The 12,918-nt window shown below is 63.3% G+C and overlaps 1 protein-coding gene across 2 annotated transcripts; it reads right to left on the bottom strand.

Moving 5' to 3' along the window:
• Positions 1–452: 452 nt before the first annotated feature.
• On the bottom strand, positions 453–12,688 carry ZBTB47 (zinc finger and BTB domain containing 47). 2 transcript variants are annotated; one of them, XM_058729566.1, is made up of 6 exons: positions 12,549–12,688; positions 6,561–8,117; positions 4,873–5,020; positions 3,486–3,601; positions 2,699–2,843; positions 453–2,452 (listed from the first exon to the last, which is right to left on the bottom strand). In XM_058729566.1, the coding sequence occupies exons 2-6, from the start codon at positions 8,034–8,036 to the stop codon at positions 2,091–2,093; spliced, it is 2,247 nt and encodes a 748-aa protein (XP_058585549.1). In that variant the 5' UTR covers positions 8,037–8,117; positions 12,549–12,688; the 3' UTR covers positions 453–2,090. The 2 variants fall into 2 exon arrangements, with proteins under 2 accessions (XP_058585549.1, XP_058585547.1); XM_058729564.1 differs by lacking the exon at positions 12,549–12,688 and adding an exon at positions 11,768–11,920.
• Between the last annotated feature and the right edge of the window lie 230 nt (positions 12,689–12,918).

Here is a 12,918-nt window from a genome sequence, read left to right as displayed (position 1 = left end):
GGGAGATCAACTTTTTCGGGGAAAACATGAGCCAGCTCTGAAGAGCTGCCAGGCACTGGGACCAGAGGTTAGAAATAGCAAGGAAGAGGAGGAAACAGAGTGGGGGGGGGGGGGGACCCTGAGGACGTCATGGAAGCCCAGAGATCAAGGGGTAGAGGAGAGGGAGCTATAATAAAGCAGGAGCCTGGAACCCTCAGCCTTGGGGTAAGGGAGCCACACGATTGGGAGCCTGACAGGGAGCCTTCCTCCCTCAGTGAGGGGCCCACCTTCTCTCTCCAGAGGACAGCAGGGGTGTCTGAGGGCATGTCTGTAGGCTCTGGCTTGCACTACTGCCACGGCCTCAAATGCAACTAGGCCAGGGCACTGCCCGCTCTGTGCCTAGAGAACAATCAGGGCTGTGTAGCTTGGATTACGAATCCTCAAATCACTCGGGCTTCTTGGAGCTGCCCACATCTGTACAGAATAAAGTGCTTCGTTTATTGATGATTAAAATGTCCCCAGCCCCCACCCCAGCGCCACGGGCCTCACAAGGAGGTCAGAGGGGTTCCAACCCCCTCAGCCCTTGGGCTGATGGGGCCCACTCCCCCCCTGCCCCCTGCCCCTGTCCCCCTTTGGGCTTACCCACTCCAGCCATGCTTGGGAAGGTGGTGGTGTGGGGGTAGTCGTGGGGGTTTAAGGTGCAGAGTATAACAAACAAAACCGTATAAACACAAAAGGAAAGAGCTTAACTAGGAAACATGTAGCTTATGGAACCTTCCTCCCCATTTTAAAGGCAGGAATAAAGACGTTAAATGACAACAAAAAAGGGTGTCCTATTAGTGCCAGCCTCGTGGGGGCAAGCATTGGGCACAGGCTGGGGCTCCCCCAGAACTCCTGCCCCCACCCTGGGCCCTGAATGTGCAGCTTCCTCTCGCCCACAGTGCTACAGGTGCCCTGCCCACACCGCAGAGGCCCAGGGATGCCGGGTTGTGGCCAGACCTAGGAAGATGAGGCCTCTGCCTTCAGAGCAGGGATGGGGACAGACACACACACATCTCTGGTGTGGGAGAGACGACCAGGGCAGCTGGTGAGGGACGGGGTGCTCTGTGAACAGCAGCCCTGCCCCCTGCCCCACTGATAGCACCTTGAAACCTTAAAACATTTTGTCTATGCCTCCTTCTCAGGGCCCTGCCCCTGGTGTTCACCCATTTGCAGGGACTTCGACTGCAGCCCTTGGGATCTGGCACTGCGGGAGCCAGCCCGTCTGCCCACCCAGGGCCTAGCCCCCAGCCCCCTGAGGCCCAGCGGCTTCTGGGGATGTCCTCTCCTGGACTCAGGGACCTCAATGCAGCCTGGTACAGCTCAGGGTCCCTGTGCCTGCTGCCAGGGTGGTGGGCGGGAGAGCAAATGCCTGGGGTCCAGCCCCTGCCTACCCCACTGCACACGGTGCAAAGCTGGGTCTGCAGCCTTCACACTCCGCCACTCCCTCCACAACACGCTCACAGGCATCCAGACTCAAGCTCTGTGCCTCAGTGTCCACAGCCCTCAGACTGGGTCCACGACTCCTTCCGAGGGTGGGGGGTGGCTGGCACTCCAACTCTTCCCCAGACTCCCCAGGATGAGGGGGCAAGTTAGGGTGCACAAGGGCGGCAGAGATGAGCCACCGAAGCTGACCCAGGCTTGGCTTGGCCAACCCCCCTCCGGCTTAGGCATCAGCAGAGTGACCCGTCACACCTGCTCCCCAGCCCCTCCCTCCCTGCTGTACCTGCTGCTCCAGCACCCCCCTCACCTGGAGGGCGGTGCTGGTAATAGTTTCCTCTCTTTTCTTTTTCCTTCACTTCCAAGAAAAAAAAAGTAAAGGCTTCAAGGAGTCACTGAAGGGGGGGCCCTTGGGAGTGAGGTGTCCTTCCCCCACGCTGGGGCCACCAGCCTGCAACACTCCCAGGGCCAGGGGCCTTGAGCAGCGTGTGTCCGGCCGCCTCTGGAGGTGAGGGCGGCAGTGCCAGGCCAGTGCTGCTGCCCTCCCACAGGAAAGACGAGAGGGCGGGGTGGGGGGTCCCTCCCAGAGGCGCCCCCCGGGCTCCAGGCCCCGCGCACGCGCGGTTCGGCAGTCAGTTGTTGGCGCTCATCCTCCCGCCGGAGTTGGCAGTGGTGGGGAAGAGTGGCGGTGGGGGCGGCAGGTGGGGCGGGGGCGGCAGGGTCTGGGGCAGCCCCGGGAGCAGGGGCAGTGCGTGAGCCGGAGGCTGGGTGGGGGACAGGCCTGGGGCAGAAGGGGGGCCGTCGCTGGCCAAGGGGTGACTGACGCGGAAGCATTTCTCCTTGTGGGCCTTGAGCATGTTGGAGAAGCGGAAGCGCTGGCCGCAGACATCGCAGGGGTAAGGCTTCTCGCCGGTGTGCGTGCGCCGGTGCCGCTTCATGTTGGGTCGGCTGGTGAAGCTCTTGCCGCAGATCTCGCAGATGTATGGCTTCTCCCCTAGGCATTGGCGACGGGCACCGGGGAGTCACTGAGGAGTCCCCAGACCCCAGCTCTGCACCAGCCTCCCCACGCCCAGAGAACCATAGCAGGGCCTCTGCTGCCCTGGGAGGCAGGGAGGACGGCACCGAGCCTCATAGAGAAGGGCAAACTGAGGCCCAGAGTTGAGAAAAGGGGCATGGCTGGGGCCACCCCAGGCCTCCGGAGCAGGACTGCGAAGGGGTCCCTCCCTGGAGGCCGCCATACCTGTATGGGTCTTCATGTGCTCATCGAAGTACTGCTTCATGTTGAAGTCCTTGCCACACCACTGGCACATGAACTGCTTGTGGCCGATGTGGATGCTCATGTGTGACCGCAGCTGGTACTTGTACTGGAAGCGCTCATTGCAGTTCTGAGGGTGGGGGGGAGGGTGAGGCCCAGGGGCAGAGGAGGGAGCAGCCTTCAGGAAGGGAAGCACCTGCCTGTGACCGCAGGGCCCAGGGAGGACACACACACCGGGAGGGGGTCCTGGGGTGGGGCAGCACACGGGCAGAAGAGAGGCCAAGGGCAGGCAGGGCCCAGGCGGGAATGGAGGTCAAGAAGTGGAAAAAGGCCACAGAATGGAGGGAGTCCTCATGCTTAAAGCTGAGCTCCCCCCACCCCCGCCCCCACCTCCTTCCTCCTTGTTGGAAGACCTGCCCCCCTCATCCCCATCCACAGCCCTGTCTCTGCTCTGAGATGTTCCTCTCTCCACCTCTCCAGAAAGCCCACCCCATGTACCGTTCTGGCCCAAGGAGACTGCCCACCCTGAATGCGTGGGGGTTGCGTTGGAGCTGGGGTGGCAGAGGGTGGGGGCCGGGGGGGGGGGCAGGCAGGTGGGCATCCAGGTAAAGATGGAGTGGGAGGCAGGGGCCGCAGACACCAGGGTGGGCCCCCCCCCCTCTTTCTGAATCCCGGACTCCACTCCCCACAACTCCCAGGTTTTTAGGCAGCTGCCGCTCCTGCTCCCTGTCCGTCCAGGTGGCCCCCGGGGTAGGCAGAGGAAGGAGCTCACCTCGCATCTGAAGGGTTTCTCCCCAGAGTGCTGCAGTGAGTGCACTTTGAGAGACATGCTTCGTTTGAAGGACTTCCCGCAGGTCTCACAGGTGAAGGGCATGTCCTTGGTGTGGGCTGTGGGGCAGGCCATTATGTCTCAGGGGGACGGACCCCCATGGCTCCTCCCAGGGGCTCGCTGCCTGACCACCTCCCACACAGGGCCTCCCGGGAGGCCCACCTACTTTAAGGTCTGCTTCGGAGCCTCAGTCCAGGATCTGGGGCTGACTTCAAGGTGAGGGCTCTTCCCTCTGGGCTATGTCTGTCTGTCTGCTCTCAAGTCTGGTCAGACTAGCATGGAGGCCCTCACGTTCTTCAGCCTCTGGCCAAGGCTGCTTCACTCCCAAAGCTTTGGGGAGAGACTGAAGGACTCCCAAGTAGGACTGGCCTCGGCTCAAACCCTGGCCCGCCACTGGCTCCCTGCACAGCCTCTGTGGGCCTCAAGCATGCCCTTCTATAAAGACAGGCTAGGAGTGGTACTGAACCTCAAAGGTGGGCCTTACAGGGGTGACACTGAGCAGTCCAGAGGGAGTTAGCTGTGCTCCCCTAAAACCCCAGAGAGGTGAGGACTTAACGAACTGTTCAAGGAAGATCTGGGGGGAAATAACGCTGGGGAACTCGAGCCCAGGAAGACTACCAGTTCTGGGTTGCTCCGCATGCTCCTGGCTGAGACCTCGAGCCTGGGGCCCCAGCTCCCAGGTGGCTGGAGAACGGGGGGAGGGCCTGGCCAGGGCCATATCTCCCTTGAGCCCCAGGCCCCAACTGGGCAAAGAAAGGAGGGGCACCTGGACACCAGACTTCCAGCCAGGCCCACAGAGGGGAGGGACAGCCATGCCCGAGGCAGAGTGACCCAACACACACTTGGGGGGGCCTCCTTACTGTGTCGCATTATCATGGGTTGCATTCAGAGAAGCCCAAAGCCCTGTGAGGGCCAGAAAGAAGGTGATAAAAAAATGAGAGGCACACCTGTCCTGAAACTGAGGGCCTATGTCTGCCCATACGTCACTTTGCGTGATTTAGGAAAAGGCGCTCCTTTCCCTGGTGGCCACAACCCCATGCTGTGGCACATAGTCCGGTTAGCAGTGTGCCAGCTGGATTCTGGTCCCCGTCTGCCATCTTGTCCAGGAACCCTTGTGCAACGTGCAACCTGCCCAACTAAGCATGGTAGTCCTGACCTCTGCAGTCCTGTCCCGGCCACGTTTGCCACTGCAAGCAGCCTCCCCAGGCTTCACAGCTGAGAGGGGCCTTTTCACGCTTTCACACCGCCCTTGGATGGGAAGTCCTTCCCAGCACAGCCAGCAGCTGGCCGAGCTCTGACCCCGGGCCCCATCCTCTCCTGGCCTACTCACCAACCATGTGCTTGCGCACGTGGGCCATGGTGTAGAACTTCTTCTCGCAGATCTCACAGGAGAACTTCTTCTCCGCATAGCCATGCACGATCTTGTTGTGCTCGTGGAGGGACCAGAGCTTCTTAAAAGCTTTACCACAGGTCACACACTGTGGGGTAAGAGGACTTTAGGCCCCAGGTCCTGAGTCAGGACCGTGTGTGACCTGGGACAAGCTGCCCCTCTCTGGACCTCCGTTCCTTCACCTCACCTGTGCTGGCGAGAGAGCCCCGGATGTCCAGCGACCAGCCAAATCGGATGTTCTGGGAGTTGGGGATGGTAATCCACCCGCCCAGGGCTGCAGCCTGGGGCCCTCCCCCATCCTTGAACCGAACAAGGGTCAGGGCCCACCTACACGAGGAAGCCCCTCCTCGGTGCTCATTTTAACAAAGCATCTCTCTACTGAGGGGCCATGGTAACAGGTCTGGCAGAGCTGGGGCACTATCTTTGCTGCCTGCCTCCCCCTGGGGGGACCCAAGCCCTGACCCCGCGGATCCTCGAGGAGATAGGTGCCAAAGGGCCAGGTGGGGGAGACTGTGGGAGGTACCAGGCCCCACGAGGGAACGGAGGGTGGTGGGAACCCTGGGGGCCCCCCTCCTCCTCCTGTCCTACGCATCCCTGCAGGACACTCTTCCAGAGGGCTGGAGTAGGTCAGGCTTGGGCAGAAATGGGTCAGGGCGCCCAGCTCAGAAGAGGCACACACGTCTTTCCCCTTCAGAAGGAAGGCTCAGGTGTGTGCAGGTGGACAGTCAAAGGGCTGCCCAGCAGGCAGGCACGTGGGAACAGGTGCAGGAGGGTGGGGCAGGAGACCAGGTAACCCCCGGGGAACACTTTCTCCACAGGGCCATGCAATTAGCAATTAGCTCAGGCAATTAGCGCCGGCCTACCTGCTGCCCCATCAATCCCCTCCCACGTCAGAACAAGCCAAAAGCAGCCAGGCTGGCCCTGTGCTGCCCACACCCTGAGAGGCCAGGCTGGCACACAGGCTGACCCGGGGCCTGGCCACCAGCCCAGCTCCCCTGCTTGGCCCCAGCAGCCCCTGCTCTTCCCAAATTTCTCATCCAATCCCTCTTTCCAGGCCCAGGCCAGCTGGCATCTCCAAAGCGCTGACAGCAAGCAGGGGCTTTCTCCTGCTCGGTCACCCCTTGTTCCATTCAGCCTTTGTGGCAAGTGGAAATGGCGCCCTCTCTGGGCAAACCCTGCCCCGCTTTGTCTGTCAAACTATAAATGGTGGTGGACCTGTTGGCCTTCTAGCAGCCCTAGGATTTACTAAAACACGGACTCATCCCTCCTGGCAGCTGGCTATCCGCCAGTCTCAAGTACTCAGACAACTCCCTCCTCTCATCCTCCAAAGCCCATGCTCCCCTTCGCCCCTCTGGCCAAGGGTACTGTTTGTTTCAGTCCTATCTGCACGTGTCTCCACACGCCAAGCCCGGTTCCGCCCGCCTCCTCCAGGAAGGCACTGGCATTATCCCCACCACCCTGGGCCTGGGCCAGCTCCAGGGGCCAGGGGTAAGTCCGGCTTCCCCAGCCTGTCTGTCTGGGCGATGCAGGCAGCACGACGCGGGGTGCCTGGCCTCAGTGGCCGTGTGGCGTCAGCGGGCCTGCTGCCCAGCCCTGCCCCACCCCCCCACGGAGCCGGCGGGGCCCACCTGGATGTTGCGCTCGCAGTCTGTCTGCCGGTGCAGCAGCAGCTCGCTCTCCAGCAGGAAGCGCTTGCCGCACTGGTCGCAGATCTGCATGCGGCTGTGGGTCACGTTCATGTGCTTCTCCAGGTACCAGCGGTTGTTGAAGACGCGAGGGCACTTCTGGCATGGGTGGTGTTGCTTCTCTTCCAGCTTCACCTTGGCCCCCAGCCCGTCAGTGGCCTGTGGCCCTCGGGCCGGCGCAGAGGCTCCCGGCGCGGGCTTGGGCCTCTTCCCACCCCGTGGCCTGGTCTCCTCAGGCTCAGGGGGGCCCCGGCGCCGGGCGTTCTCTCGGGACCGAGTGGCCATGCGACCGTGGGGAGGGGGCTCTGCCCTGCTGCCCCGACGCCCCGCCGGCCCCTGCCTGCCCCCTGCCTCCCCCTCCTCCTCCTCCTCCTCCTCCGAGCTCTCTTGATCCTGTTCACTGTGCCCTTCCTCTTCTTCCTCCTCTTCCTCCTCCTGCTCGCTGTGCCCTTCCTCCTCATCTTCCTCCTCTCCCTGACTGCCACCCTCCTCTTCCTCCTCCTCCTCCTCCTCTTCCCCTCCACTGCCACCACCCTCCTCTTCCTCCTCTTCCTCCTCCTCCTCCTCCTCCTCTTCCTCCTCCTCCTCCTCCGAGTGTCTCTGCAGCCCGTCTTCCCGCCCCAGCACCATGGTGGCCGGGCCCGGGGTGGTGCCCGGCTTCCCCTCGGGCCCCGTGGACACGTGCAGAGTCTGGTTGTTGAGGTTCACCTCCACGATGATCTGGGACTGCTCCCGGCGGCTATAGGTGCCAGAACCCCCTAGCTCTTCCTCCAGCCCCTCCCCGCCCTCCAGCTTGCACAGGCTGCCAGGGGGCCCACCGGCCTCTTCGACACCACCCTCCTTCTCCTCCTTGAAGAAGGGCTGGGCTGGCCCAATGGCAGCAGGCACCGTGCCACCCGCGGCCCCTGCCCCGTCCTCGACACGCACAGAGTAGGGGTCAGGGCCCTCGCGGGCATAGATCTTGGGCAGACCTGGGGCGTCTGCCTCCTGCTTGATGTCACAGTAGTAGGGTGGTGCGGCCGGGGCGCAGCCAGTGGCCGGCTGGGCCAGGGCCACGGCGCTGGGGCCCGGGGGGCCTAGGGAGCGGGCATCCAGCAGCTCCTGGCAGGACGCGGCGATGTCAGCCATCTGCAGCAATGAGGCGGCGCTGAGCACCTCGTGGACGTTGGCCGCGTTGACCAGCAGCTTGGATGTATAGATGAAGTTGAGGATCTGCTGCAGGCCGCCGGGCGCCAGCGCCTCCAGGGACAGCTCCACGCGCTGCAGCTGCTTGTTCTGGGTGAAGAGGGAGTGGAAGAACTGGCTGTAGGCAGCCAGCACGCCCTTGTGTGCCGGGAAGACGCTGCGCTGGGGCACCAGCACCAGGTCCACGTCGCAGAGGTCAGGCTGGAAGAGGCGCTGCTCATTCAGGCGGCCCATCAAGCAGGCGAAGTGCAATGCCACGTCCTCCACCAGCGAGAACTCGGCCGCCGGTGAGTCTGTTGTCTTCTCAACCAGCAACTGCGGGGCACAGGGCACAGGTCAGGTCAAGGCCAGCAACCTGGGCAGCACCCACCACCGGGGAGGCAGCCTGCCCATCACTCCTGGCTCCACATTATGGAGAAAGAGCTGAGGCTCAAGCAAGGATGCGGGGCGGGGCTGGGGGGGGTGGGGCGGGACCAGGACTCAAGCCCCCCGAGCCAGCTGCCCCTTAGAGCTCAGACTCCAACCATGACCTTCAGCTCCTGGGTTAGTAGGTTAGCTTTTCCTGGCCCCCAGCGCTTCCCTGCAAAACGGGAAGTCATCTTGGACAGGGAAGGGGAAGAGAAGGAAAGAGGAAGTAACAGGGACTAGGGTGACCAACTGTCCAGGAGTGCCTGGGACCTAGCGGTTTCCTGGGATGTGGGGGTTTTCTGTGCTAAAACCAGGGCCGATCTGGGCAAACTGGGGCGAGGTGGTCACCTCAGACACAAGCATTGCTTCAGCATTTCCTGAGCTCCGTGGATTCTCTCCCTCATACTCACTCACATGTAGAAATAAAACCATGCCTGCCCAAGCCCAGACACCTCAAGAACGAAAGTCAGGCTCATTAGCTCACTGCTCAGCCTCTGGCTGCTACTGCACCCTGGGGGTAGCACCTCAGAAACCCCTCACCTCACCAGCGGAAGTCCTCAGGGTCTGGGCCTGAGGCCTTGCAGAGGTGGAAATTCTTGAGAAGAAATCCAGGCCCAGAGCCTGGTCCCACTGTTCTGCTGGAGGAGGCTGGTGGGATCTAGCCAGCCCCTTCTTAACGGGACCAGTCTGCTGCCCATGGCCTCAGGCCTGGCTGCCAGCAGCTCCCCCTCACACAGGGGTTCTGTGGGGGTAGAAGGACAGAGCTGTGTTACCTGTCCACTGTGCTTAGAGACAGGAGCCCCCCAAGGCTTGTCCTAGACCCTCTTCCCTCTAGGCCCCCAGACCCCAGGTCCGGTACGGTCCAGGCCCGGAGGCTCTAAGATGGCCCCATCTTGGAAGTCACACTACTCTGAAGCCTCAGAGAGGCCCTCAAAGTCTGATGGGTCAGATTATCAGGTCCTTGGGCCACATCCGGCACCTGTGAATTGTCCAGAATAAGGGGCTGGCTTAATCATCCCTGGCTCTGCCACAGCAGCTTCCCCAAAAGGTAGACAGCACACAGGCAGGCTGCCCAGTCCTGTGCATAGGTCAGGTGCACAGATGTTCAGTTAATATCTGCCGACCACCTGCCTGGCCGGACCAACTCCACAGGTTCCAGTTCGGGGCCCTCCTCAGGCCCCGTTTAGCTGGGTCAGAGCCGCCTGTATTTGAGGGTTACCTTGCCCCACTGCCGACAAGCCATCAGCTCCTCTCCCCCAATCACCTCCCTGAAAGCCCTGGGATGAAACCTTGGTTCCGTCTATCCAGAGCTTGCCCCAACACCCCAGGACAGTCCTTCCATTGATAGGGCAGCAGTGGGTGGGCCCAGTCTGGGCTCAGGGGTGGTATCTATGTTCACCTATGAGAATCTGCCCCAGGCGTCAGGATGAACCTCAAGGAGCCACAGGGGCAACCTGCTTCCAGATCTGCCCTGAGCCCCACCCTGCATATCCAGGGCAGCATCCACCCCATGCTCTCTCAGATCCCAGTCTGGCCAGACTCTTGACCATGGAGACCATCTTCCTCAAGTTCTCCCACGCCTCCTGCCTCCCAGCCAAGAAGCCAACCATCTGCCCCTCTGTCTCGGGACTGCTAGCCTGTCCAGGCCTGGCCAATCTAACAGGGATATGGTGCCAAGTCCCTCCCATCTCCCTCCTCTGACTCATCCTGATTCATCTTCTGGGACCAAACCCTACTGCACGGATGGGGAAACCGAGGCTCCGAATGGAAGGATCCCACAAGTGAACAACAGCAGAGCCCCAGGACTTCCAGCTCCTTGCTGAGGCCACCCCTTCCCTGCTGGATTGGACGCCACTCCGTGTGGATGGATTTCTCGGCTTGCAATGACTTAAAGAGCAGTAAGAGGCTTCTGGGGAACCTCAGACTCAGGGGACCAGCTGTGCTTCCCTAGACCCCACCACTACCCTCTGCAACCTGTGGCCTCCTCCCCAGAGCTGCTACCACTTGCAGGTCAGTGAGGGGTCAGGATGCAACTTGGGTTGTAAGAGGGCCCCTAAGGGCCACTAGGGGCCAGACAGTGGCAGAAGTGGCTTGCAAAAGGGCTTGTTAAAGCCAGGCCTGTTGAGGGGAGCACATCCTAGGCCACATCCCCCTTCCCAGAACGCCCTCCGGTGCCTACCTGGCATTGGGAAAAAGGGCAGTGCCCGACCTTCCCATGCACAGACCTGGCCCCAGGGCCCTCTGGCCTCAGCAGGAAAGGAGGGGCTGGCCTGGAGGGTATTGGTGCCCCTAAAGACGCTATTCCCACAGCAGTACCCCCCGCCCCCCAAGCCAGTACCACCCTGCACCCTTGAGGGGCCCAAGAAGCTCACAGTCAGGAACCCTCTCTGGACTTAATTGGCAAGGCACACCCATCCAGCCTGAGTCCATAACCTGTCAACTACCTCGGCAGGGCTCGGCCACCCCCTTGCCTGGCACCTCCCATGCAAGGCCCACAAGCTGCGCCTGCCTCCCCAGCCAGATGTGCCAGTTCCCTGAAACTGCACACATCCCTCCCCACTGGCTGTGCCAGCTGCAGCCAGGTGCACTCCATCCTCAAGTCCAGACCAGGTCAGCCTAGTTAAGATACAAGACCAGGGAAGTGGTCAGGCACTCCTGTTTGCCCTCAAACTCTCCCGGCAAGCCAGGCTGGGGATGGGGGGGGGGGGGGGGGGCGGGGGAGGGCGGTGGGAAGGAGCCCAGGTGCCAGGGACACCTGCCGAGACTGCTCACCAGGGCCAGAGCCTTCTGCATCTGAGGGATACCCTCTCTCAGCGCCATGAAGCCGCTGGCTCCCTATCCTGACCTCCATGGAGGCCCCGGGATGAAACCTGGGCTTGCATCGGCACCCGCCCCCCCCACCCCCAACACACACACCCCAAACGCCCACGACAATCTTTATTGCCGGGTAACCATAGGTGGGGCCCAGACTGAGCAAGGGGGCACAGGTTCATGACTTCCAGGCTCCTCTTTTTGGAGAGGCGGTGTCTGTGTCAGCCTCTTCTGCGTTCATGGCCCCACTCCTTCCCCAGGAAACAGGCCCAGAGAGGGCAGAGGACTGGCCCAAGGTCACACAGTAGTCTGGACCGGAGCTGCGGACGTCCCGCCCCAACACACCCGGCTTGGCCCAGTCGCCCCAAATCCCCAAACAGGGCGGCTCCAGCGCCCACGTGGCCCGAGGCCCAGGCGGGAATCCGACCTCCCCCCTCCCCCCCATCACCCAGTCGAGGGCGGCGGCGTCCCAGGCTCCGAGAAGCGCCCCCCTCCGCCCGCGCCTAGCAAGACTTCAGCCTTTCGCGCCTGGGCCCCCACCCCAGGAATTTAACCCCCTCCCCGCCGAGGGCCGCGCCGTAGCGCCGCATTCCCGGCCCGCGGGGACCCGGGAGAAGGGGTCGGGGAGACCGGCGAGGGGGAAGACCCCTCCAGCAACTCCACCCTGAGCTGGCGGGCCGTGCGCTCGGGAGGGCAGAGCGGGCAGGTGGGCGGATAAGCGGGGGGACAGGCAGGGCCTTGCGTACCATGGTGCCGTGGCGCTGGGGGCTCACAGGGCCCCGCGGGATCGCGCTGCCCCCGGCGGCCGGGCCGGGGCCGCTCCATGAAGCGCCGCGCTGGGGGCCGCCCCCGCGCAGGGCCCCGCGACCATGGCCCCCGGGGGCGCGGCCGGGCGGGCGGAGGCGCAGGGCCGCGGCGAGTCCAGCAGCCGAGCAGCTGCGGCCCCAGAGCCTCGGGCGCGGCGGGCGGGGGGCGCGGGGCGCCGATTGGAGCCCGCGCGTCAGCTGGGGCCGCCGTCTGGACGCTTAAAGGGCCAGGCCGCCCTGCGTGCCGGCGGGGGGCGCGGACACGCGTGGTGTGCGCGGTCCCGGTGCAGCCTGCTCTGCCTCGGGCCGCAGGGGACCCCAGCCGGGTCCCACTGCTCCCATCCTAGCGGATGGGCCCCGGCCTGACTCTCTCGCGCCGAACCCCTTCTTGCCGGGAAGTTCGTCCGAGAGTCTAATCTCGGTGCCTTCCAGCTGCGCCACAGAGGCGGGGTCGGAGTAGGAGGCGGCCCTGAAATGGGGAAGCTGGGCGCGCCCACTCCCCAGCTAGCTGCAGAAATGCTTCCACCTGCTCCCCTGAGCGACCCCAGCTGAGAGACCGAACCCCCGTACCCCAGCCGCGCTCACCACCCCCACCCTCTGGCCTGAGCTGCTTTGATCTGAGGGTGAGTCTAGGATCTCCAGCTAGCCCTGCCCCCCACAGCCCCCTTCCCCAGGGCATCCCAGAGCTCTTTTTACTCTGTGCTGGTTGGCCCATACCTACCTGGTGGCCTCCTCTGGATTTCCACAGGGCAGGGGCCCAGGGCAGGAGATGCAAGAACCCGACCCCAGCTGCAGCGACCAAGCCTTTAACGGTGGCCGGCCCAGCACTAGGGAAACGCAAGATGAGAGGAGTGGGGGCCAGAGGCCCAGGCCCCACTGTGCCCCTCAGCCGTGTGACCTGACCACTGCTGAGTAGCCTCCCTGCTCAGTCTCTGCTGGCCTGCGGAATGCTGCTCTGGCACGGACACCAGTGGGGGCAGGGGGCTAGCTGTGCTGGCAGGAGGCTGCAAAGGAACGCTGCCAGGCTGAGCAGGCGGCAGGGTGGGGACCGCAGGGCGCTGGCCTGGCAGGGCCCAGGTGGCGGCTGGGCC

Source organism: Neofelis nebulosa, chromosome 5, assembly GCF_028018385.1.
Source record: "Neofelis nebulosa isolate mNeoNeb1 chromosome 5, mNeoNeb1.pri, whole genome shotgun sequence".
Classification (NCBI taxonomy): Eukaryota; Metazoa; Chordata; class Mammalia; order Carnivora; family Felidae; genus Neofelis; species Neofelis nebulosa.
The sequence above is the reverse complement of the archived record's forward strand: the minus strand, read 5'-3'. Positions and strand labels throughout refer to the sequence as shown.

What these genes read in the sequence shown, in the direction of transcription:
- ZBTB47 (XM_058729564.1), bottom strand. An exon ending in CGTGCGCAAGCACATGGTTG is followed by an intron (nt 3,602 to 4,872) that starts GTGAGTAGGCCA and finishes CCTGCCCCACAG; the next exon opens with CCCACACCAAGGACATGCCC. An exon ending in GCACATGAAGACCCATACAG is followed by an intron (nt 2,453 to 2,698) that starts GTATGGCGGCCT and finishes GCCAATGCCTAG; the next exon opens with GGGAGAAGCCATACATCTGC.